This window comes from Catharus ustulatus, chromosome 16 (assembly GCF_009819885.2).
Source record: "Catharus ustulatus isolate bCatUst1 chromosome 16, bCatUst1.pri.v2, whole genome shotgun sequence".
In the NCBI taxonomy this organism is placed as follows: Eukaryota; Metazoa; Chordata; class Aves; order Passeriformes; family Turdidae; genus Catharus; species Catharus ustulatus.
This window is the reverse complement of record NC_046236.1, coordinates 14,930,760-14,957,560: the sequence shown is the minus strand read 5'-3', so window position 1 is coordinate 14,957,560 and position 26,801 is coordinate 14,930,760. Positions and strand designations below refer to the sequence as shown.

At 48.2% G+C, this 26,801-nt stretch overlaps 1 protein-coding gene across 3 annotated transcripts in view; it reads right to left on the bottom strand.

Annotated features, from left to right (window-relative positions):
- LMF1 (lipase maturation factor 1) overlaps nt 1–26,801 on the bottom strand; it is a 138,991-nt gene that overhangs the window by 26,619 nt on the left and 85,571 nt on the right. For all 3 annotated transcript variants that reach the window (XM_033074316.1, XM_033074317.2, XM_033074318.1), the window contains one exon: nt 22,906–23,073. In XM_033074316.1, coding sequence (XP_032930207.1) covers nt 22,906–23,073 — 168 coding nt within the window. The remainder of the gene's footprint in view (nt 1–22,905; nt 23,074–26,801) is intronic.

Here is a 26,801-nt window from a genome sequence, read left to right as displayed (position 1 = left end):
AAAAGGAGACCTCCAGAACCATCCAGTCCTTCCTGCTGCCCCAAAGCAGAGTCTGAAAATCAGAGTCTCTACCTGCACTGGAGTATATTTGTTAAGCTATTCCTAGAAAAATACTCATATGTGAAGTTTTCCCCCCAAAATTTACCATTAAATTAATTTACAGATTAAAAATATTCCCATTAAATAGCAGCAACAAGAATATTTAATTTCCCCCCACTATGAATTTAATTTCTTGTTAACTCTTTAATTGGCTATTTGTGTGAGGATTTAATCTCTGCTGTCCAGTGCAGATAAAAACAGGTAAAAATCACCTCTGTCTAGGCAGGAGATGGTTTTGTGAATCCCAGAGAAACTCAGAGAAGCAGCAGGAGAAAGAATTCTGCTGAGGAATAAACCAACCAAGGACACAGAAAGGTTTCACTAAAACCTGTCCTTGGTCTGGCTCAAATTGCACTGTGGGGTTTTTGCAATTCCAGGTTTAAAGAAGGACCCAAATCCTTCTCATTGCTGTCCCACACCCCACAGTCAGATCTGAACGTGCAGCAGTGGAAGTGTCTCCCTCCAAACTGGTTTTTAATTTGTTCCTGTATGTGCCAGCTACTGGAGTTCCCACAGATTGTGGCTTGGAGGGACTTAAAATCTCACCCAGTTCCACCCCTTCCACCATCCCAGCTTGCTCCAAGGCACATCCAGGACACTGCCAGGATCCAGGAGCAACAACAGGGTCTTGGGGTGCAATACAGGATGTGAGCAAAAGTCTGGATGTTAAACCAGGTGGGGCAGTGATCCTGATCTATATGGGAGATATTCCCTGTTAATGGATTATCTGTTATAAACCAGCTGGGGCAGTGTTCTTTATCTTTCCCCAGCCCATCCTCCCTCCAGGAGATCTCTCCTGTTCATGGCCATGGATCCCAGGGCATGGCTGATAAAATTCCATCATCCCATGGGGAGATGCTCCACCCAGGGGAGGAACCAAACATTTCCTACCCAGATAAAATCTGAGATTTGGAACATCAGAGCAGCCTTTCCCACTGGATCCCAGAGGAAAACCAGACCCTTCCACATCATCACTGGAGCTTCAGAGGGAAACTGCACCTTGTACAGGAGCACTGCTCCAGCTGAGCCACATCTGTCACTGCAGGAGGATGCAGCCACCATGGGATGGGACTGCTGCCAACACCCTGCCTGACGGGTGTCAGGTTGTACTCTGACTGTGCCAGGGTTTGGAGTTTGTTTCTTTGTAGTGCTGTATTTCTATTTTAATTTCCCTAGTAAAGAACTGTTATTCCTAATTCCCATATCTTTGCCTGAGAGCCCCTTGATTTTAAAATTATAATAATTTGGAGGGAGGGGGTTTACATTTTCCATTTCAGAGAGAGGCTCCTTCCTTTCTTAGCAAACACCTGTCCTTCAAACCAGGACACACAGCTTCTCTGGAAATCTGTGCCAAGGCTTCCCCACCCTCACAGGGAGGAATTTTTTCCAAATTCAAGCCAGGCTCGGCATCCCAGCAGGACCCTGCTTGGTGACACCCCATGAGCAGCACAGAGCTCCACAGGAGCTGCTGGAAAAACACCCCAGGATCCATCCCAAGGCTGGAAATTTCCTTGTTCCCCCGGAGCAGGTCTGGGTTCCTTCACACGGCAGCGCTCGTGCTGATGAGCTCATTCCAGCCATAAAGTCCTGAAAAAGTCCCTGCACCCATTAAATGCTCCAAGTGTTCCTCTGAGCAGCTCCATCTCACTTGTTAAAATCATTTTTATGGCACGTGCCGAGCTGAAGTCCAGCACCAGGGCTCTGCTCCGGCTGTGTCTCCACGTTGGGGTGTTGGGATGAGCGTTCCTTGCCCTCCAGCTGCCTCCTCCACACACACAGCAGCTTGGGAAGGGATTTTTTTCCCAATCAGAAGTTGTGAATTCATTAAAATATATTTTAAAAAGGCTCAGCTCTGAGCATTTCACCCAGGATGCTCGGAGAGCGTTCTGCTCCAAGGCTGCTCCAAGCTCCATCCAACACTTCCAGGACAGGGCACAGCAAATCAACTTTTACAACCAACTGATTGTGAAAAATGACTGAATTGTGGTTTTTTTTCTTTGTCAGCACAACTGTAGGTCTTTCCAAAGTACAGAGTTTTGATTAATTTTTGCTTGTTTTGGTTAAAGGCAGCAGATGGTTTGTGCTATCAAAAATCAGTTTCCTTCCTGAAGAGTGAGGAATGCACACACGGACATTTCCTTTCAAATCACTTTTAAACTGGAGCTGGACACCCGGGAAACAACTTTAAAAAACATAATTCCAAATATTTTGGATGGCACTGGCAGGACTGGGCAATTCCTGCTTATTCAAGTTGTTCTGGGAGCGTTTTGCTCCAGGTTTTTATTTTCCCTCTCCGCTGAGCTCTGCTCCGTGCTCGGATATTAAGACATCATAACAAAAATTCCAGCACAGCAATGAATCACAAACTGTCACCGTTCTCCAGAAGGTGCAAATTTAGGGTTATAAAACTGCCAAAACCCTGAACAGTTCCAGGGGGGGCCGTGCCCTGGGCTGGATGTGCCTCTGGAAGGGGATGCAGACAGATCCTGCGGGAGCTGTGGGATGCAGCGCCTCGGGAGCTGCCAGGGCACATCCAGGGCACAGCCCAGCCCTGGGGGAAACCACGGGAATGCCAGGAGGGGCTGGATCATCCCTGTGACCCCCTGGGATGGGTGGAGTCATGGAATTGTTGAGGCTGGAATCATGGAATTATTGAGGTTGGAATAATAGAATTGTTGAGGTTGGAATAATTGAATTATTGAGCTTGAAATCATGGAATTGCTGAGGTTGGAATAATGGAAATATTGAGGCTGGCATCATGGAAATGTTGAGGTTGGAATAAAGGAATTGTTGAGGTTGGGATTATGGAATTGTTGAGGCTGGAATAACGGAATTGTTTAAGTTGGAATCATGGAATCATCGAGCTTGAAATCATGGAATTATTGAGGTTGGGATCATGGAATTATTGAGATTGGAATAATGGAATTATTGAGGTTGGAATAATGGAAATATTGAGGTTGGGATCGCAGAATTATTGAAGCTGGAATAATGGAATTGTTGAGGTTGGGATAATGGAATTATTGAGGCTGGGATAATGGAATTACTGAGGCTGGAATAATGGAAATATTGAGGTTGGAATCATGGAATCACTGGAGTTGTAATCATGGAATTATTGAGGCTGGAATCATGGAATTGTTGAGGTTGTGATTATGGAATTATTGAGGTTGGGATAATGGAATTATTGAGGTTGGAATCATGGAAATATTGAGGTTGGAATCATGGAAATATTGAGGTTGGAATCATGGAATCATGGAATCATTGAGGTTGGGATTGCGGAATTATTGAAGCTGGAATAATGGAATTATTGAGGTTGGAATAATGGAATTGTTGAGGCTGGAATAATGGAAATATTGAGGTTGGAATAATGGAATTGTTGAGGCTGGAATAATGGAAATATTGAGGTTGGAATAATGGAATTGTTGAGGCAGGAATAATGGAATTATTGAGGTTGGGATCATGGAATTATTGAGGTTGGAATCATGGAATTGTTGAAGTTGGGATCATGGAATTGTTTAAGTTGGAATCATGGAATCATCAAGCTTGAAATCATGGAATTGATGAGGCAGGAATAATGGAATTACTGAGGTTGGAATAACGGAATTATTGAGGTTGGGATCATGGAATTACTGAGATTGGAATAATGAAATCATCGAGCTTGAAATCATGGAATTGTTGAGGTTGGAATCATTTTCATTTGGCCTTTTGTGCTGCAGAGCCGGGATCATCCCCTCATACCAACACACAGGGGAAGAAGGATTCAGGAAAAACATTTTCCAGCCCTGTGGAAATAATCCTGGTCTGAGGTTTAATTACTGTCAATAGAACCAATCAATAACTGCACTACACAGAACTGCCTGTAATTAACTCTGGGTGATTACTGAGTGAGCAGCAATAAAGTGGAACACCATCAAGAGCAGAAAGTGAAAGCCCTTTCCAGAATATCCTCCTCCCTACTAATTAGGACATTTTTCACCAGGAGATGTGTGGGTTCAAAATTCCCTCTGTGAGAAACGATGTGAATTAAAGCCTGCTGTCAAATCCTGGATCAGCCCAGAGTCACATGGAACTGTTTATGTTCCTTGATTGAAGGAATGCTAAAACACTTCTGGCAAAAATGCTTCCATTCCCTTTCCCCATCCAGGCACTGCAGGCTCCTTTGAAAATCACTTTTTTCTGCAATATTTAGAGGTATTTAACAATTGCCAAAGTCAGAACAAAACCAGTTTTTGAGAAGGAGAGGAGAACACATTAAAAAATATATATATTGTGATAGCAAATGTTTTCTCTAGTCCAAATCTTGGTAAAATTTGGATGAAATTGGTATTAAAGACAGAAAATGGGGAAATCAATGTTCTAGGGAATAAATATTGATGGGAATGCTGAGCATGGCCAAGCTCAGAGAACCCTGGCACAGGGAAATGAGATCTGTGTCACAACCCCCTTCCAAAAAAACTCAGATCCAAGGTTTTGGTTTCACCAGCAGCAGCTGGGCTGGGACTGTGCTCCCCAAACCCAAACCCAGCACGGATCCAAACCCATCTCTGCTTGTCAAGCTAAGAGGAAAGGACGTGAGCACATCCACAGGCACGGGGAAAAAACAAGGAAAAAAGTCAAGGATGTCACATCTGATCAGCCTGCAGAGCTTCCCTCCCTGGATCCTGCTGCTCCTAAAATCTGTAATTTTGGGGAACTTGAAGCTCTCAGCAACATCTGCAGGGAAATATTTCACTTGGGTTGGCTACTGGAAGGCAAGGCTGGGATGACCTGGATTTTTCCAGCGAAGCAAGAGCACATTTTGGGGGGAACACACGGAGCTGAGCCCGTGGGGATGGAGAAATGGGAAACACTTGTGGCTGAAAACACAAAAAAACACAAAACCAGGAAAACCCAGCCTGGTGCTGTGTTTGGGGCTGGGCAGCATTTGATTTTAATAAAGCCAGGCTGCAAAAGCCTGGAGGATTTAAAAAAAAAAAAAAAAAAGTGAAGGACTGGATGTAAAAATTTTATGGAAATGTTGAAAAAAAAATAAAAGAGGAGAAATGTGAAGGAAGGGTAGAACAGCCACAGCTCTGCTGCAAAGTGGCTTCAGAAATAAATAAATTGAAATTTATTCAATTTATCCTGTGATAAATATGGGATCAAGGAATATCCTGAGCAGGGAGGGACCCACAAGGATCATTCCAAGTGACAAATCCCTGGAAGTGTCCAAGGCCAGCTTGGGATAGGGAAAATGTCCCTCAGGGCTTGGGAATTCTCCCTGAGGTCCCTTCCAGCCCCAAACCATCCCAGGATTGATTCTGGGATTCCCAGCCCAGCTCCTGGCTGTAACCACCCAGCTCACTGACACATTGAAATGACAAAATTCCCACCCACTGGACACGGAAATTGTTCAATTTTCTGAGGTCAAAGGAAGAAAAAAGCAGGAGAAACAGGAGTTTTCCCGTTTTCCTCCCATCCCAGATGGCAGCTGAGCAATCCCTGAGCTGTCAGAGGTGGGGACTAAATAAATAGCAAATGAAATGTACCCTGGGCAAAACCAGAGATGCTTGAGAAAACACAAAATGTGTTAAAAAAATCACATTTTTATGCTGCCATCTGCAGCAGTTTCTTTTCAGCCTTACTCATAACTCCAGCTACAATGGGAGCGAGGTGTAAATTATGAAATTATTAAAAATTGGAGTTTTTTCAGCTTTTTCCTTCCCTGGGCAAAATGATGCTGGGATGGAGGCAAGGAAAACCACGAGAGATGGGGATGCTCATTGCTCCAGCCCTGCTGGGGGGAGATTTTATTTTATTTATTTATTTACTTGTAGGAATGGAACAGAAACCTCCAAGACAGGGATTGATGGAGTCTGTTCAGCACCAGATAGGAACAGAAACCAAAATAACCCCAAATTCTGATTTTAGTTTGGCAAAGGGAGACAAAACAACCCCAAATCCTGATTTCAGTTTGGCAGAGGGAGACAAAATAACCCCAAAACCTGATTTTAGTTTGGCAAAGGGAGACAAAATAACCCCAAATCCTGATTTTAGTTTGGCAAAGGGAGACAAAATAACCCAAAATCCTGATTTTATTTTGGCAAAGGGAGACAAAATAACCCCAAAATCCTGATTTTAGTTTGGCAAAGGGAGACAAAATAACCCCAAATTCTGATTTTAGTTTGGCAGAGGGAGACAAAATGACCCCAAATCCTGATTTTAGTTTGGCAAAGGGAGACAAAATAACCCCAAATCCTGATTTTAGTTTGGCAAAGGGAGACAAAATAACCCCAAATTCTGATTTTAGTTTGGCAAAGGGAGACAAAATGACCCCAAATTCTGATTTTAGTTTGGCAAAGGGAGACAAAATAACCCAAAATCCTGATTTCAGTTTGGCACAGGGTGCTCCAAAGGGATGGAATTTAATAAACTCCATTTCTCTCTGAGCCTGCACTGATGAGGATTTCAGGGCTGGCCCCTCCTGGGGCTGTGCAGATCCCATCCATCACGATGGGTATTTCCTGGTAGCCTCCTCCTGCTCTCCCCAGCCCGGATTTGGCCCGTGGCAGACGGGATCACATGAGCTGAGCATCCCGGAGGATGCAGGGGAGGAAGCAGAAAATGCCACCCACTTGTAAGGTCACAGCTGTGAGATCCCTTGCACTGATGGCTTACATATGAGAGGAGAAATAAAAATATTCCAGGTTGGATATTGCAGGCAGAGCTGTCACCAGAGCGGGGATGCTGCCCCAAAAAATCCCAGGGAAATTCCCAAATCAGGGGAGGATGCTCCCCTGGAAAAATACTGTCCAGGATTTGAGATTTTCCAGCTCCAAGGAAAGGTTTTCCAGCTTACATATGAGAGGAGCCTTGGAAGAGAAATGAAAATATTCCAGGTTGGATATTGCAGGCAGAGCTGTCACCAGAGGGGGGATGCTGCCCCAAAAAACCCCAAATCAGGGGAAGATGCTCCCCTGGAAAAATACTGCCCAGGGTTTGAGGTTTTCCAGCTCCAAGGAAAGGTTTTCCAGCTTACATATGAGAGGAGCCTTGGAAGAGAAATGAAAATATTCCAGGTTGGATATTGCAGGCAGAGCTGTCACCAGAGAGGGGATGCTGCCCCAAAAAATCCCAAATCAGAGGAAGATGCTCCCCTGGAAAAACGCTGCCCAGGGTTTGAGGTTTTCCAGCTCCAAGGAAAGGAGGATGAAGTGCAGCTGCCTGTGCTGTGCTCTCCACACTGACTCATCCCACAAAACCCAGGGGTTGGCTTTCAGAGCTCACTCATTATTCACCCACAAACTGGGTTTGTCAACAGAGAGGAAGAGAAAAAAATTAAAAAAAAATAAAAAATGCAGCATTGCCTCATGGTGTGATTGCAGCATTGCCTGGGGCAGGGGGTGCAGAGGGACAGAGAGGGGAGGGACAGGAGGGGCAGCAGAGCTGCCAGGCACTGCCTGGTGCTGCTGAACCAGCTCTGGGGAGGGATGGGGAGAAGGAGAAGGGATATGGATGGTCCCGGGCTGCTGAGATGGGGAAAGATGCAGGGAGCCAGGAAAAGATGCAGGGAGCAGGGGAAAAGATGCAGGGAGCAGGGGAAATGTGAAGAAAACTGAGGGGGAATGCAGAGAGCTGGGGGAAAATGCAGGGAGCTGGGGAAAGATGCAGAGAACTGGGGGGAAAAATTACAGAGAGCTGGGAAAAGATGCAAGCAGAGCCAGGGGAAAAAGTAGGAAGCTGGGGAAAAGATGCAAGGAGCAGGGGAAAGATGCAGGGAACTGGAAAATGATGCAGGGATCTGGGGAAAGATGTAGAGAGCCAGGAAAAGATGCAGAGAGCTGGGGGTGGGAAATGCAGAGTTGGGAAAAATGCAGGGAGCCAGGAAAAGATGCAGAGAGCTGGGTGAAAATGCAGAGAGCTGGGAAAAGATGCAGGCAGAGCCAGGGGAAAATGCAGGAAGGTGGGGAAAGATGCAGGGAGGTGGGGAAATGTGAAGAAAACTGGGGGGGGAATGCAAAAAGCTGGGAAAAATGCAAGGAATCAGGAAAAGATGCAGAGAGCTGGGGGAAAATGCAGGGAGCTGGGGAAAGATTCAGGGAAGTGGGGAAAAATGTAGAGAACTGGGAAAAGATGCAGAGAACTGGGGGGAAAATTGCAGAGATTTGAGAAAGATGCAGGGAGCAGGGGAGAGAAAGATGCAGGGAACTGGAAAAAGATGAAGGGAGCTGGGGAAAGATGTAGAGAGCCAGGAAAAGATGCACAGAGCTGGGGGTGGGAAATGCAGAGTTGGGAAAAATGCAGGGAGCCAGGAAAAGATGCAGAGAGGTGGGTGAAAATGCAGAGAGCTGGGAAAAGATGCAGGCAGAGCCAGGGGAAAATGTAGGAAGCTGGGGAAAGATGCAGGGAGATGGGGAAAGAAGCAGGGATCTGGGAAAAAACTGTAGAGAGCTGGGAATAGATGCAGGGAGCCAGGAAAGGTTGCAGGGAGCTGGGAAAGATGCAGGGAGTCAGGAATAGATGCAGGGAGCTGGGAAGATGCAGAAATCTTGGCTGTTGCAGTTTTCCTGCACCTGGCCAGGTCCCAGCGCTGTGCCCAGGGCTCCTGGATGGATTCTGCAAGGGGAACCTGCTCAGGGAGGTCCTGCTGGGTGGGCACCTCCATCCTGCACCCTCAGGCTGTGGATTTTTTTATCTCTGGCTTTGGAGATTGATTTCTCCTGGCAGCCAGAGGGAACCCTGAAGGTTTCTGCAAACCAAAGTGTTGGGGACCCAAAGGCAGAACTGGAGCAGCAAGCCCAGAGCTGCAGAACTCCCTGCTGGAGCCACAGGGCATCATCTCCCATCTGAGCCTGGAATTACCACCCCAGGCAGCAAATTCCAGCATTTTCCAGCCAGGATCCTGCAGCTGAGGCAGCCTGGGCTGCTCACAGGGGAGGTTTCACACTGACCACAAACGTGGAGCTGGGGGAAAAACTCCAATCCCTCCAGCTCTGGCTGCCAAGGAGGTTGGGGGACAGATTTCTATGAGCACATCTCCTTCTGCCTGGTTTAGGGGAGAGGAAATCCCTGCAGCACCAAGGAGCTGATGGCCACCAGCACCTGGCACTGGCCAGGGCTTTGATGCTGGGAAGGAACACAACATTTTGAAGCTCCAGTTCCCATCTGTGGTCACTTTTTTCCCCCAAATAACCCCAGGAAAACGAGCTCTCTCCACAGAGGTGCTGCCCAGCTGTGGTCACAGCTGCTCCTGTCACCAGGGAGCCCCAGTGGGGACAGCCCAAGGGACAGAGGGGCTGATGAGGGTCCAGGCAGAGCCTTTGGAACCAGCCTGGAGGTGTCCCCTGGTGCTGAGGAGCCTCTGGGAGCATTGATGGGGTTGTGGCCCCTGGCACTGCAGGTTCACCTTCCTCTGGCACCCAGGGTGGCACAGAGGGACAGAACAGGGTGACAGCAGAGCCATCTGAGCCCTGCCAGGCACTGCCCTCAGCTCTGGGACATCCTGAACCCAAAAATCCCAGCGGGAATTGAGGCAGCACAGCCATCCCAGGGCTCTGAATTCCCTGCTCTGAGACCCCTCACACCCACCCTGACCCACCCACAGAAATAAATCCCTCCATGTCCCCAAACACAACCACCATTCCCAACCCGGATTTTCACTAAAAACACAGGTTATTCTATTCAGGAGTGACTGCAGGGGAGGAGAAGCAGCAGCAGAAGCAGCAGAACATCCCTGGGACAATTCCAGAATCCCTGGGACAATTCCAGAACCCCTGGGACAATTCCAGGATCCCTGGGATAATTCCAGGATCCCCAGGACAATTCCAGGATCCCCAGGACAATTCCAGAACCCCTGGGACAATTCCAGAATCCCCAGGACAATTCCAGGATCCCCAGGACAATTCCAGGATCCCCAGGACAATTCCAGGATCCCTGGGACAATTCCAGGATCCCTGGGACAATTCCAGAATCCCTGGGACAATTCCAGAACCCCTGGGACAATTCCAGGATCCCCGGGACAATTCCAGAATCCCTGGGACAATTCCAGGATCTCCAGGACAATTCCAGGATCCCTGGGACAATTCCAGAATCCCCAGGACAATTCCAGAATCCCTGGGACAATTCCAGGATCCCCAGGACAATTCCAGGATCCCTGGGATAATTCCAGGATCCCCAGGACAATTCCAGAACCCCTGGGACAATTCCAGAACCCCTGGGACAATTCCAGAACCCCTGGGACAATTCCAGGACCCCTGGGACAATTCCAGGACCCCTGGGACAATTCCAGAACCTTTGGGACAATTCCAGGATCCCTGGGACAATTCCAGGATCCTCAGGACAATTCCAGAACCCCTGGGACAATTCCAGAACCCCTGGGATAATTCCAGAACCCCTGGGACAATTCCAGAATCCCTGAGACAATTCCAGAATCCCCAGGACAATTCCAGAATCCATGGGACAATTCCAGGATCCCCAGGACAATTCCAGCCAGGACATCTCCAGCCCAGGGAAGCCACCAGGACTCTTATCACAGAGTGGATCTGATGTGGAATATTTCACTTGGCACCCTCAGGAGCTCTCATAATCTTTTCCTTTATGATTAATATTAAACAAGTCATATTCCTTATGGAATTTCCTAACCCTGTCTGTTTATATTTTTCTCTACATCAGAGTTAATATTTTAAGATCGCCCTTTTTTTTTTTTCTTTTTTTTTTTCTCTTTTATTTCACGTTCATCTGTTTTTCCTCATTTTGTAAATCAGGTTTCTTGTTTAGTAGCCATGACAACATCTGCCTGCGGTGGTTACACCACAGCCTGGGGCTTTTTATTTTCTTTTCTCCCCCCAAGCTGCCTAAGAGAGAGAAGAGAAAAAAAAAATCCTTTAAATAAATAAAAGCATAAAATGAAAGGGGCAAGTTGGGAAGCACCTCCTCCTCCTTTCCCTCCCATGACCCACTCCAACAAGACTTCCCAGCATGGTGGGTGAGGACTCATTTGGCTCTAATCCTGCAAAGTCTTATCCACTTAGTTCACTTCAATGGGAATACTCAGAGCACATCGACTCAGGCACATATGAAAGTCTTTAAAACCTCGAGGTCTGGGCCTGAGAGGCACAAAAAAGCCAAAAGTTGGAGCTGCTTTTTCCTTCTGGGCGTTGAGGGTTGGGGTGGGATGGGGTGGGATGGGGATGTGCTGATCCCAGAGGGAGGATGGGGTCACTTCCAGGAGATGCTGGAGTTCAACATCATCTTCTGAGCGTGGACCACCATGAATATGGCCAGCACAATTCCCAAAAAATGGCTCTGAATTCCCAAAAATCCCAGTGGGAACCCAGCCAGCACAGCCACCCAAAACATCCCAGTGGGGATTGAGCCAGCACAGCCACCCCATGGCTCAGGATTCCCAAAAAATCATAGTGGGAATTCAGGCAGCACAGCCACCCAAAAAATGTCAGTGGGAATTCAGCCAGCAGAGCACCCCATGGCTCAGGATTCCCAAAAATCCCAGTGGGGATTCAGCCAGCACAGCCTCTCCATGGCTCTGAATTCCCAAAAATCCCTATGGGATCTGGCCAGCACAGCCACCCAAAACATCCCAGTGGGATGGGGCCAGCACAGCCTCCCCATGGCTCTGAATTCCCAAAAATCCCAGTGGGATCTGGCCTGTACAGCCATCCAAAAAAATCCCAGTGGGATCTGGTCAGTACAGCCACCCCATGGTTCTGAATTCCCAAAAATCCCAATGGGAATCCAGTCAGCACAGCCACCCAAAAAATCCCAGTGGGAATTCAGCCAGCACAGCCACCCCATGGCTCTGAATTCCCAAAAATCCCAGTGGGATCTGGCCTGTACAGCCACCCAAAACATCCCAGTGGGGATTCAGCCAGTACAGCCACCCCATGGCTCTGAATTCCCAAAATCCCAGTGGCTGGAGCCACTCTCAGCCCTTATTTCAATCCACCCCAGTCAGGACAACCTGGAGCTCAGGCAGAGCAATTCCAAAGCAAAGCAGCATCACATCCCCACAAGCATTGCTGGGATCCAGGGGATATTAAGGGATGTTTTTTTCCCTAAATTCAATCTTTCAGGATGCTGGGCACCAGTAGCTTAGGGGAAGCACAAGAGTGTGTTTTATTTGAGATTTCTCCCATGGGGTTATGGACCTGTGCTTGCCCATGGAAAGACACCACAAAAATTCCAGGGGTGTTTCTGCAGAGCCAGAGGAGGCAGCGAGGAAGGGAAGGGGGAACAAAGGCAGAGGAAGCTGAGTGCAGCAGAAGCTCTGGGAGCCCTGGGACAGCCAGTGCAGATGTTCTGGGGTCGCTGTAACCTGACTCCAAGAAGGAAGAGGATGTGTTCCTCCCAATTCCCCGCGGTGCTTTAATTCACTGCAGCCTGGGCTGCTCACAGGTGGGGTCTCACACTGACCACAAACGTGGAGCTGGGGGCAAAAGGCTCCAATCCCTTCAGCTCTGGCTGCCAGGGAGGTTGGGGGACAGATTTCCATGAGCACATCTCCTTCTGCCTGGTTTAGGGGAGAGGAAATCCCTGCAGCACCAAGGAGCTGATGGCCACCAGCACCTGGCACTGCCCAGGGCTTTGGTGCCCAGGGAAAGAACACAACATTTTGAAGCTCCATTTCTCACCTGTGGTCACTTTTTTTTCCCCAAATAACCCCAGGAAAATGAGCTCCCTCCATCTCAGAACCCCAACAGTGTCTCCAGCACCTCCCTCTGTCCCTGGAATCCCAGAGTGGAGCTGATTTGGATGCTGATTTGGATTTGGATTTGGGTTCCAGGGTGTCCCCCTGACCCTTTTCCCCTGGCTCTGCCCCCTCTGAGCTTTGTGGCTGCAGGGATGATCCGTGTTGGATGAGGAGAGCTGGCAGATTTGCCCCAGAGGGATTTGTGTGGGGATTACAACTGCTTTTCAAGGGCTGCCTGTGGGATAAATGACATCAATGATGCCATAAAAGCCATCCCAGTCTCTTTCCCACTCCCCACTCCTGCCATTCCCATCCCCATCCAAACAGTCAGTGCAATCTGATTTGTTTTTCCAGGAGAAATTTTGAAATTTCTGTTGATTGAGGCGTGCTGAATTTTCTGCTGCTCCTGGATTTTGGCATCTCAGAGGAGCTGGCAGCTTCTCTAAGGGTGACCATGGTGTAAAACCTGGCTTAGTGAGAGGTGTCCCTGCCCAGGCTGAGCTTTAAGGTCATTTCCAGCCCAAAGCATTCCAGGATTTTATGGAATTCCTGTCCCTTTGTGCTTGTTTGCTCACAAAGTGCAGGGAATCCCTCCATGTGCCATCCCAACCAAAATTTGGGACAAAACATTTCCCAAACTGCTTTTTTTTGGTGCATTTTCCTCCCAGACTTCCTCAACCTTTCCAAAACTGCCTGATCTGGGATTTCTCCTTGCTTCCAAGTTTTCCCAACTGGAGCAGAGTGTAAATTTAAAGAGTTTCTTCTCTCCCTGAACTGCTCCAGGTGTGGACACCAAGCCCAGCCCAAACCCTGCAGAGCTAACCCAGCCCCAGGGGGAGTTTCAGGAGAGGAAAAAGTGACTCAGGGATGTGGCCAAGCAGCAGAGGGGCTGCAAACACCTGGATCCAGATGTTGGGGCTCAGCTCAAGCTTTAGAGCAACAAAAATCCAGCACCAGCAGCAAGAACCCAGGGAAATCATGGAATGTTTTCTGGGCATCAGTCAGGACCATGGGGTGGTTTGGGATGGGGGGAATCTCAAAGCTCAATTCCATCCCTGACCGTGGGCAGGGACATTTCCCACTGCCCCAGGCTGCTCCAAGCCCTGCCCAGGGACTCTGCCAAGCCCAAAAAATCCATCAGTGAACAGCAAAGATCAGTGGGATGGGATGGGATAATGGGATGGAATAATGGGATGGGATAAAAGGATGGGATACAGGGATGGGATGATGGGATGGGATAAAGGGATGGGAAAAAGGGATGGGATGGGATAATGGGATTGAATGGGATGGGATAGAATGGAATAATGGGATGGGATGGGATGGAATAAAATGAAATAAGATGGGATGGGATAATGGGATGGGATAAAGGGATGGGATTTTGGGATGGGATGGGATTTTGGGATGGGATAATGGGATGGAATGGGATTTTGAGATGGGATAGGATGGAATGGAATAATGGGATGGGATGGAATGAAATGAGATGGGATTTTGGGATGGGATTTTGGAATGGGATGGAAATGTTGTCCCCAACAAGAGGGAAAGTGATTTTGGGATTTCCAATCAACCCCCAGGGAAGCAGCACCACTGAGCTCAGCATCCCCACCCCACTCCAGGGCGAGGATCCTGTCCCAGCACAGCATCAAACAAACCCAGCTGCTCCCAGAGGATCCTGCACTGATCTCTGATTCCCATCTCCAAAAATCCCATTTTTTCCAGGAAGATGAAAGCAAGGAGTGCCACAGGTTCCCTGCAAGCCCTGGAGCTGGAGCTGGGCAGGGATGGAGCAGCTGTGTAAACTGCGTGTGGGCTGCAGCATCCCGGGGCTGCAGCTCAGCCCAGAGCCTCCAAAGCAAAATAAAACCTCTCTGGAGGCAGCACAGTTCTCAGGAACATGAAACCCTGAACGAGCCAAGGAGTTCTCATCATCAAAGCAGGAAAAGAGAAAATCCATCTTCACCTCCGTCCCTGAGCAGCCCAGAGAGCGAGACCCAGCCCTCAGAAATGAGCTGGGCTTTGGAAATGGCTTTGATTAGAGCTGGGGAGTGACAGCTCTGCCTGGGCAGGGTTTACACACTCATGGAACTGGGCAGCACACAACTGACTGAATTTTTTTTTATAAATTATTTTTGACAAATTATTTTTTAAACCCCTCTGGCAGGACACAAGGCACAGGTTTCCCAGGGAAGAAGTGTCCAAGATCAGGCTGGACGAGGTTTGGAGCAACCTGGAATAGTGGAAGGTGTTGGAAAGGCTTGAAAAGTCCCAAATCCCTCCAGGAAAGCCATGCCAGCAGCACAGCAGAAGCAGAGCTGCTCTGGCAGGCAGTGATGCCAGGGGAAGATGAAGGAGCAGGGATGCAAAGTCCCTTCAGCAGCAGCAGAACCCTGCCCTGGCTCCAAGAACAGCCCTGTCCTCACACATCCATCTCCCACACCAATAAAGCATTTGCTTCATCATAAATGTATTAAAAATCCTCTTCAAAAGAACTTTCTCATCTGCCATCTGTTTCCAGTTAGGCTGCTCTGATTTCATCTCTTTTTTTTTTTTTTTTTTTTTGAAATGGAATAGAAAACATTATTTAAAAGTCCTGTCCTCCTGCTGGTAGGAGGAGAGATCCCAAATCCCAAATCCCAGCACTGCCACCCTGCTCTTGAGGGGAAGGTGCAAAGGGACCAGCTCAGATCAGGATTAAGGGACAGAAAATGGAATTAAATCCCTCCAAACCATTGCAGAAATTCACGGGTACTTAAAGATATTTGACACATTTTAGTGGGCGAGTGCTTGGACACAGAACAGGTTGTGATGGTTTTACTCAGCTTTAGAGCTACACCTAAACCTAAATAAATAATTATCCCTGGAAATGGTGAAGATCCTGTCATGGACACCAGGAACATCCCTGCTCTGCAGCTGCTCTGGCTCTCCTCACACAGAAATGTTTTATGCCCTCACTCACATGTGCAACACATCCTTTATCTCCCAAATCCCAGCTGGGAAGTGCAGATGTTGGGAGCTCCAGCTCGGATCATTTCACTGCCAGCATCCTCAGCATCCATCTCCACTCCCCCTGCCCAAGCACCTGCGCATTCTGCTGCAGAATTGCAGAAATTCAGAAATCCAGAATTACAGAATTGCAGAAATTCAGAAATGCAGAAATTCAGAATTGCAGAAATTCAGAAATGCAGAAATTCAGAAATGCAGAAATCCAGAATTCTAGAATTGCAGAAATTCAGAATTGCAGAAATCCAGAATTACAGAACTGCAGAAATTCAGAAATCCAGAATTACAGAAATCCAGAAATTTTCCTCTCAGCTTCAACAGCAGCAGAGGTGAGAGGAGAGCTGTGCCAGGCTGGGATGGGGTGACCAGGGACACCCCAAACTCTGCCCCAAAATCCCAAAGAGCCACACAGGGTGATAGGGACACCCCAAACTCTGCCCCAAAATCCCAAAGAGCCACACAGGGTGACCAGGGACACCCCAAACCCTGAGACCCCACAAATCTGGAGCTGCCAAAATCCCAAAAAGCCACACAGGATGAACAGGGACACCCCAAATCATCTCTCAAAATCTTCCAGAGCCACATAGGGGGACCAGGGACACCCCAAATCCTGAGACTCCACAGATCTGGGGCTGCCAAAATCCTACAGAGCCACTCAGGGTGACCAGGGACACCCCAAACCCTGAGACCCCACAAATCCGGAGCTGCCAAAATCCCAAAAAGCCACACAGGGGGACCAGGAACACCCCAAATCCTGTCTCAAAATCTTCCAGAGCCACACAGGGTGATAGGGACACCCGAAATCGTCTCTCAAAATCTTCCAGAGCCACACAGGAGGACCAGGGACATCCCAAACCCTGCCCCAAAATCCCAAAAAGCCACACAGGGTGACGAGGGACACTCCAAACCCTGAGACTCCACAAATCTGGAGCTGCCAAAATCCCAAAAAGCCACACAGGGGGACCAGGGACACCTCAAACCCTGCCCCAAAATCCCAAAAAGCCACACAGGAGGACCAGGGATACCCCAAATCCTGTCTTAAAATCCCAAAGAGCTACACAGGGTGACCAGGGACACTCCAAACCCTGAGACCCCACAGATCTGGAGCTGCCAAAATTCCACAGAGCCAGACAGGGTGAGCAGGGACACCCCAAATCATCTCTCAAAACCCCCCAGAGCCACTCAGGGTGAGCAGGGACACCCCAAACCCTGATTTCCCCCCAAATCTGGAGCTGCCAAACTCCCCCAGAGCCACATTTGAGCCTCAGTTTCCCCAAACCCCCGGGGCTGTGGGATGGCCCCAGGCAGGGTGAGGGATGGAACAGGAGCCAGCTCCAGCTCTGCCTGCTGCAGTCACTGCTGCTCCCCTCCCCAATTAATCAATCCCGTTGTGATTAGCAGAGTGATTCATGGCTCTCGTTAGGAGCCTTCTGGAACAAACAAGGCTGTATTTCAAGGCCACTGGCTTAATGGTTAAAATAAATACCTTCCAAATTTCTATTTTCAAGTAGCTGAACCTTTTCCACCTTTACAACTAATTCAGACTTCCTTCAAATTATTTTTCTAAGTAATATAACAATTTGTTTTTCATTAGAGCTTGTCAAAGCCGGGCTGGGGTTTATTTTGAGAGAAACCAGCGCTCTGCAGAAACTGTTTAGTACAATCTGAATGACGCCCAAAGGGGTTATTGCAGCCACAATCAAAATAGAGTTTACAGCACTGGCTTGGGGTGACACTTTATTTAATGATTGCAAAAAAAAAAAAAAAAAGAAAAAAAAAAAGAGAGAGAAGAGAAAAAAACCCCAGTGCCCCGAATCAGGAGCTAATTAAATGCACTCCTATGGCTCCCAGGGAGTGTTTCTCAGTGCCTCTGACTACTGCAGAATGCAAGGACTTAACTTGTTGCTAACTAATCCCAGACCCCATTATGGGAGCAGTGTTATTTACTGGTTTGGGGTGGTATGTGCTGCTATTCCCGTGTCTGGCACAGCAGATCCTATCGAGCTGCACGTGAAATCAAATATCAGAGTGATTAAATAGTTTGGGTTCTGCCTGCTTAACTCACAGTGGTTCTTGTAGGGGGGGTGCAGAGCTCAGCCTTTAATTTAAGGGGGCTTAAATGTAACAGAAAATCTGCCCTGTGCCTGCTTTGATTTCACATTCCTTTTGTTTTGCTGGGGGGAAAAGCTGAGCTGGAGCAGGGCCAGGGCTCAGGGAGGGGGTTTGGGGGGTCCAGGAGGGGCTGAGGGGCAGGGACACCCCAGCCCCCCTCACCAGGACCAGGATCAAACCCCAAAATCCCAGCCCAAGCTCCAACATTCCCAGAGAACCTCTGGAGCTCCCTCCCTGCACCTTCCACCTCACACCCCACGAGATCTAAAAACCCAAAGCGGATTTTTCAACAACTGAACTGCAGAACTCTTTCTGTGAGCCCATTCCTCTCTGCTGCTCCTTTTCCTGGGATTCTCTGTTTGTTGTTTCTTTCTAAACCACAACAAAAACAACAAGGTTTGGACTTTGGGGAGGGCAGAATTTGCTCTGTTCTGGCTGGGGAGTGACACCCACCCAGGTGGGCAGGGGGGACCACACTCCCTCAGGGATTCATGGAAAAAAAAGGAAAGTGAGTTTGTACAGTGATGGAACAAGGGGGATGGATGTAAACTGAAAAAAGGGGATTGATGTTGGGTATCAGGAAGAAATTCATCCCTGGGAGGGTGGGGAGGGTCCTGGATCCCTGTGAGTGTCCGAGGCCAAACACCTGGGACAGTGGGAGTGTCCCTGCCATGGCACTGGATGGGATTTACGGATCTTTCCAACCCAGCCCACTCTGGGATTGTGTGAACTGCACAACAACTCCTGAATTTGGGAGCTGCTCCTGGGCTTTATCCTCACACACCTCAACAACAGCACGGTGCAAACAGCAAACCAGTAAAAACAGCAAAACCAGCAAACAGCAAAACCAGCAAAAACAGCAAAACCAGCAAACAGCAAAACCAGCCAACCCCTCCTGCAGCTGTGCCCTGTTCTGGGGGGGACAGGTACAGCCTGGCACTGGTGTCACTGGTGTGACTGGTGTAACTGTAACTGGTGTGACTGGTGTGACTGGTGTGACTGTAACTGCTGTAACTGGTGTGACTGTAACTGGTGTAACTGCTGTAACTGGTGTGACTGTAACTGGTGTAACTGCTGTAACTGGTGTAACTGCAACTGGTGTAACTGGTGTAACTGGTGTGACTGTAACTGGTGTGACTGTAACTGGTGTGACTGTAACTGGTGTAACTGGTGTGACTGTAACTGGTGTGACTGTAACTGGTGTAACTGGTGTGACTGTAACTGGTGTAACTGTAACTGGTGTAACTGGTGTGACTGTAACTGGTATAACTGGTGTAACTGGTGTAACTGTAACTGGTATAACTGGTGTAACTGATGTGACTGTAACTGGTGTGACTGTAACTGGTATAACTGGTGTAACTGTAACTGGCGTAACTGGTGTAACTGGTGTGACTGTAACTGGCGTAACTGGTGTAACTGGTGTGACTGTAACTGGTGTAACTGGTGTAACTGGTGTAACTGGTGTAACCACACTAATCCTGCTGGAGACACCCCTGCTTTACAGCAGAGAGCAGCCCCAGCTCGGCTCTGACAAGTGAAAACAAACACTGCCTTCAGACACTTTCTGCAGGGAGGGGGAGCTGGTATTTTTTTTGTTTTTTTCATTTTTGTTGCCTCTCTCCAGGCTCTGCTGTGACCTCTGCTACCTCCTCAGCCAGCAACACAATCTCTTGCAGCTGTGGCACTGCAGCAGCCTGGTTCCATTTGTGTGTGTGTGGCTGCAGGGCCAGCTCATCCCTCCAGCATCTGAGGGAGGGCTGGGACAACAGGGGGGGCTTGGTCCTCCCCTCCCAAAAAAACAAAAAAGGGGGGAAAGCCCCACTTGGCCTCCCCTGCCTTCCTGGAGAGATGGGAACAAAATCAACCGGGGGAAACGTCCGCTTCCATCAACATTTTTAAGAGGTTGGGGTTTGGCCAAGCCAAGGAGGAAAAAAAATAAATTTAAAAAGCCAGAAAATATCTGTTCAACAACTGTTTTCTGCCTGAAAAGAAAAAAAAAAAAAAAAGGAGGAGGAAAATGATTTTGCTGCTGCTCTCCTGCACATTCCCAGCTCCCAGGGTGCAGTGCCCAGCTGGGCAGGGGTGGTGCTGGCAGATTGTTTTGTGTTCAGAGCTGGAGGTTTGTGTCACATCCCTCCTCGGGGATCCATTTATTGATTCACCATTCTGATCCTGCAGTTCCTTCCATTCCACTGATCCATTTATTGAATCACTTTTCTGATCCTGCAGCTCCTTTCTGATCCTGCAGCTCCTTCCATTCCATTGATCCATTTATTGATTCCCCTTTCTGATCCTGCAGCTCCTTCCCACCTGGCACTGCCAAACCCACCCCAGCTCTGAGGGGCAAGGTGCCTTTTCCTGCCTTTCTTTTTTGGTTTCCCTCTTGCTTCCCCCCATCAACTCGTTTGCCAAGCAGTGTAATTTTACTGCCTGGCTTCCAAGGAGCCAAGAAATACGTTTGGTGTGAGCTGGGAGTTAGAGAGTGTGAAAAAAAACAGAGCCAGGGGTTTGAGGAGGCAGATTTGGGTTTGGAGGAGGCAGATTTGGGTTTGGAGGAGGCAGATTTGGGTTTGAGGAGGCACTGTGGGGTCCATCAAACCTACCCTAAATCCAACAGGATGGGGAATCCAGGTCCTGGCAGCACTGTGGGGTCACCAAACCCACCCTAAATCCAACAAACCCCAGCAGGATGGGATCAAGGAGGAGCTCCCAGCTCCTTTGGGATAATTCCAGGAATCCCAACCCCAATCCCAACCCTGGTGCACACCCATCCATCCTCTCTGACATTTCCCATCCATCCTCTCTGACATTTCCACCCTCTCTAAGCTTTTTTCCTTACAAACCTGAAGCAGGCAAGAAGAATAAGTTCACACTTGGAAAAAAACCCACTTTTCCTCCTTTAAAACCCAACTTTTTTTGGGTTCCTGACAAAGCAATATTCTCCAGGCCAGTTGGAATCTGGAAAAATCCACTCACTCAACCTCGCCACCATGACTCCAATAACAATTATAAAATGTCCAATAAAACTTGTCTGTAATGTCAATTCAAATCTTGAAAAGCAGAATTAAGTGGTGTATCAACATTAAACTTTATTGCTTCCTTTGCAGAGCACAAGGACTGTCAATAAAAGTCATTCTGAATGAAGAAAAGGGCAGTAAATATTAAATAAACAGGTTTTTGTTGAAATGCTGTAAAGGCACCAGAGCTGCTTCTTACACTGGGACCTTTTTTTTTTTGCCTTCCCCACGATCCCAACAAGTCAGGAATTGGCAGCTATCAATGAAAGGGGGCTGGGGGATGAATTTGGGATATTTATGGGGTGGGCTGGGCTGGGCTGTCCCAGCTCTGCTGAGCCCCCAGGGAGGAGCCAGGGTTTGGGACAAGAGGAGGGGAAAACTGAGAATGGAATGGGCTGGGATGGGAGAAACCTTAAAAATCATCTTTGTGACCTCAATAATCTCAGTGCCAACCCCCCTGGAATCAGAGAATCACAGAATCACACAATCTCTGGGTTGGAATCCCAGAATCCCAAAATCACACAGTGACACACAGAATCACAGAATCACAGAATCATAATGACACAATCACACAATGACACAATGACACCTCCAAGCCCACCCAGCCCAGCCCAGCCCCTGCACTGACCCCTGGCACCCAGTGCCACCCCCAGGCTTTTTTAAACACCCCCAGGGATGGTGACTCCAACACCTCCCAGGCTGACAATTCCAGTATTTCATCACTTTTTCCATAACAAACTTTTTCCTGACATCCAACCTGAATTTTCCTGTGCTCCGCTTGTGTCAGAGCTGCCTGGAGCAGGAGAGCAAGCCCAGCTGAGCACAAACACCTCTCAGGAGCTGTGAGGGTGACAAGGTCACCCCTGGGTCACCTTTTCTCCAGGATAACCAACCCCAGCTCCTTCATCCTCCCTCCTTTTTCTCTCCTTTTCCACAATAACCAACCCCATCTCCCTCATTTTTTCCCCACAGTGTTTGTGCCCCAAACCCCTCACCACCCTTGGTGCAGCCCCCCAGGCAGGAACACTCTTCCCTTGGGCATCTTTTGAGACTTCTCATTCTGTTCCAGCACAGAAAGCAAATCCAGGGATCCAAACACACAAATAACACAAATAACCAACCCCAGCTCCCTCATCCTCCCTCGATTTCTCTCCTTTTCTCCTTTTCCAGAATAACCAACCCCAGCTCTTTCAGCCTCCCTCCTTTTTCTTTCCTTTTCTCCAGGATAACCAACTCCAGCTCTTTCAGCCTCCCTCCTCTTTCTCTCTTTTTCCAGGATAACCAACCCCAGCTCTCTCATCCTCCCTCCTCTTTCTCTCCTTTTCCACAATAACCAACCCCAGCTCTCATTTTCTCCCCACAGGGTTTGTCCCCCAAACCCCTCACCACCCTTGGTGCAGCCCCCCAGGCAGGAACACTCTTCCCTTGGGCATCTTTTGAGACTTCTCATTCTGTTCCAGCACAGAAAGCAAATCCAGGGAGCCAAACACACAAATAACACAAATAGCCAACCCCAGCTCCCTCATCCTCCCTCGATTTCTCTCCTTTTTTCCTTTTCTCCAGGATAACCAACTCCAGCTCCTTCATCCTCCCTCCTCTCTCTTTTTCCAGAATAACCAACCCCAGCTCCCTCATCCTCCCTCGATTTCTCTCCTTTTTTCCTTTTTTCCAGGATAACCAACCCCAGCTCCCTCATCCTCCCTCCTCTTTCTCTCCTTTTCCAGGATAACCAACCCCATCTCCCTCATTTTTTCCCTACAGGGTTTGTCCCCCAAACCCCTCACCACCCTTGGTGCAGCCCCCCAGGCAGGAACACTCTTCCCTTGGGCATTTTTAGAGAGTTCTCATTCTGTTCTAGCACAGAAAGCAAATCCAGGGAGCCAAACACACAAATAACACAAATAACCAACCCCAGCTCCCTCATCCTCCCTCGATTTTCTCTCCTTTTCCACAATAACCACCCCCATGTCCCTCAGTTTTTCCCCAGGGGCAGCTGACCTGGAAGAGGATCTGCAGCAGCCCGTGCAGGATGCTCATCCTCCTGCCCAGCAGCAGGAAGAAGGGCACCAGCAGCTCCACAAAGTGGTTGAACAAAGTCTCCAAGCGGTGGAACCACCAGGGCGAGCGGTGCATGAAGTACGAGATGGGGTTGGGCACTGGCTGGGTCTGCAATGGCAAAGGAAAATTAAAAATAATTAAAAAAATGAATTAATCCCCTCCAAAACTGGTGTGAAATCTCAGACCTTCCAAAATGCTCTGGTGTAATTGGAGTGAGAGGAATGTTGGATTTCTCTTTACAAACGAGCTGTGGGTCTGCTGGTGGAAATATTGCTTAAAAATGGAATAAATCAAATCTCAGAGTTACAAAGATGCAAAGTTCTGGCCTCACTCCTTATTCCTCTCCCCAGGTGAATCCTCTTTCACCTCTGGGAACTCATCTCTCCACAGAGAAAATGACTTTATTCAAGTTATTTCACGCATCTTTAAACAATTCATCTCTTCAAAACCACGAGTTTTCATTTTTGTCATCTCCTAAAACCCAAGAATTTTATTTTTTTTAATCTCTTAAAAACAAAGAGTTTTAATTTTTGTCATCTCTTCAAAACCAAGAGTTTTAATTTTTGTCATCTTCTGAAAACCAAGAGTTTTAATTTTTGTCATCTCTTAAAAACCAAGAGTTTTCATTTTTGTCATCTCCTAAAAACCAAGAGTTTCAATTTTTGTCATCTCCTAAAAAATAAGAGCTTTAATTTTTGTCTTGTTCTGAAAACCAAGAGTTTTAATTTTTATCATCTCTTAAAAACTAATAATTTTAATTTTTGTCATCATGAGCAAACCCCATCTTAAATGAACCCCACTGTTACTGAACACTGAAATCTCAGATCAGCACTGATGTTAAAACTGAGTTTGGATCCAGAAACTGAGCCCAAGATTTGCTCAGGGTCAGGCCTTGGGTCACACAGAGCCAGGAATGGAAACCAGATTTCCAAACCTCAGAGATCTGCTTTCAAAATGTTTAAAATTCAAATAAAAGTGGTGGTAGAGCTGCTTTCCAAGCTGGTAATTTGGGAGAGGAAAGTGTAATTCCTCTAAACATGTTCTGCTGGTTAAGGTATTTACATACTGGCCTTGGGACAATATTATTCTTTTGTCAGCCTGAAATCTTTTGACACTGGCAGATTTTTTCCATCCAGGAGAAGAAAACAGTGAATTTTTCAAAGGGAACAACCCCAAATTCTGATATGTTAATAAGTGCCACCGTAAGAAATCCCACAACTGGAGAAAAAAAAAAAAAAAAAAAGATTTTATCTGAATTCTCTGGTATTGTTTTAAAACTTCAACAGCAACAACAAAAGAGAGGTCAACAACACAAATGCTAAGTGAAGGAGACACAACACATCTTTAAATTATTTGTAGCTCAATCCAAAATACAAACACAACAGGGCAAATCCTGCAGGATGTGTGGCAGCCAAGCACCTCCCGCTGCCAAATCCCACAGCTATTGTAATTCCTCATTAGCAAAGCTGGGATTAATAAAGCCTGGCCTGGCTGGGAGGCTGCAGCGGCCCCTGAGGATGAGACCGCATCCTTCCTGGCCGGATGGGGCTGGGCTGGGCTCGGGAGCTCTGCCAGGACCTGGCTGGGGGTCAGGGCAGCCCCAGGAGTGCCCCAGCATCCTTCACCCTGCCAGGACCTGGCTGGGGGGTCAGGGCAGCCCCAGGATCCTTCACCCTGCCAGGACCTGGCTGGGGGTCAGGGCAGCCCCAGGATCCTTCACCCTGCCAGGACCTGGCTGAGGGTCAGGGCAGCCCCAGGAGTGCCCCAGGCTCCTTCACCCTGCCAGGACCTGGCTGAGGGGTCAGGGCAGCCCCAGGATCCTTCACCCTGCCAGGACCTGGCTGAGGGTCAGGGCAGCCCCAGGAGTGCCCCAGGCTCCTTCACCCTGCCAGGACCTGGCTGAGGGGTCAGGGCAGCCCCAGGATCCTTCACCCTGCCAGGACCTGGCTGAGGGTCAGGGCAGCCCCAGGATCCTGTGCCCTGCCAGGACCTCTCCATGTCCCCATCCCAGGGAGCACCAGAAAAGCAGCCAGGAGTTCTGCAGCCAGAACTGGGATCTGACACAGACATGGAATGACACAGACATGGGAATGACACACAGACATGGGAATGACACACAGACATGGCACAGATGTGACACACAGACATGGGAAAGACACACAAACATGGGATAGAACAGACATACAGACATGGGACAAGATCTGACACACAGACATGGAATGACACACAGACATGGGACAGATCTGACACACAGAACAGATCTGACACAGACATGGGTCAAATGTGACACACAGACATGGGAATGACACACAGACATGGGATAGAACAGACACAGACATGGGAATGACACAGACATGGGTCAGATCTGACACACAGACATGGATCAGATGTGACACAGACATGGGAATGACACAGACATAGGACAGATCTGACACACAGACATGGGAATGACACATAGACATGGGATAGAACAGACATGGGACAGATCTGACCCACAGAGCAGATCTGACACAGACATGGGAATGATCTGACACACAGACATGGGAATGACACACAGAACAGATCTGACACACAGACATGGGATAGAATAGACAAGCAGACATGGGAATGACGCACAGACATGGCACAGATCTGACACAGACATGGGAATGATGTGACACACAGACATGGGAATGACACACAGACATGGGATAGAACAGACACACAGACATGGAATGATGAGACACACAGACATGGAATGACAGACATGGCACAGATGTGACACAGACACGGGAATGCAGCTCCACGGCACCAACCAACCCCAAGCTGGATGCACACACACACAGAGCTCACAGCAGCCCCATTTCTGAGCACCTCTACAACACTGAAACCATTTTTAATGCAATAAAAGCCCAATTAGCAAAGCCTGGCTTTGTGTGCCAGCATCACCCTGGCGGCTCCCTCAGCCTGCAGCAGCCAGGCACAGCCCCTGCTGCACAGCCCTCTGCAAAGGGGAGCAGCAGAATCAATTGTGCAATTCCCAGGCAGATTTGTAAGGTGTGAGTGCTGCTGCAGGAACTCTGGGTCGCCAGCTCGGGTCTGTTCCCTGCCCTGGACCGAGCAGCTTTTATGAGGGCTGCTAACAGAGTCTAAAAATACACACAATAAACTGGTTTTTTTTTTTCTCCCTACGGGGTCTATGGTTTAATTATGTTCTTAGTGAGAACCATTAAAGTGCTAAGTACCTGAAGACTCCTAATTTACTAAACTGCACCCCACTAAAAGGCAACAGAAGGCCATTATAGAGTGAGGGCTCTTCTTGGGGGCTGTGAGTGCCACCTCCCTCCTCCCTGCCCCTTATTGCCTTCCAAAATCTCCACAGGATTTAATCCCAGCCCAGGGAAAGCTCCAGGGAAACAAATCCCACATTGTCCTCAAACAACCCAGTGCTCAGACAGGGCTGGGACTGGGGCAGACTGGGATGGAGGAGGGGGTTCCTGCCCATGGAATGGTTCTTCCAACCCAAACCAGGCTGGGATTCTTTTCAGGGGAATCATGGAATGGTTCAGGTTGGAAAAGCCCTCTAAGATCCACAAATCCTACCAAGGGTTGCACTTCATGGCAAATCCTGAAGGGATTCCTGAAGCTTTTTCTGAAGGGAAATCCTGAAGGACAGAGGGAAATGATACAATGGCAAATAGGAATTATAATAAGAAAAAGAAAAAAAAAAAAAAAAAAAAAAAGGAAAAAAACCCCAAACAAACAACAGAATTTCAGAATTATTCAGGTTGGAAAGGATCTGAAATCTCATCCAGTGCCAGCCCTGCCATGGGCAGGGACCCTCCACTGTCCCAGGC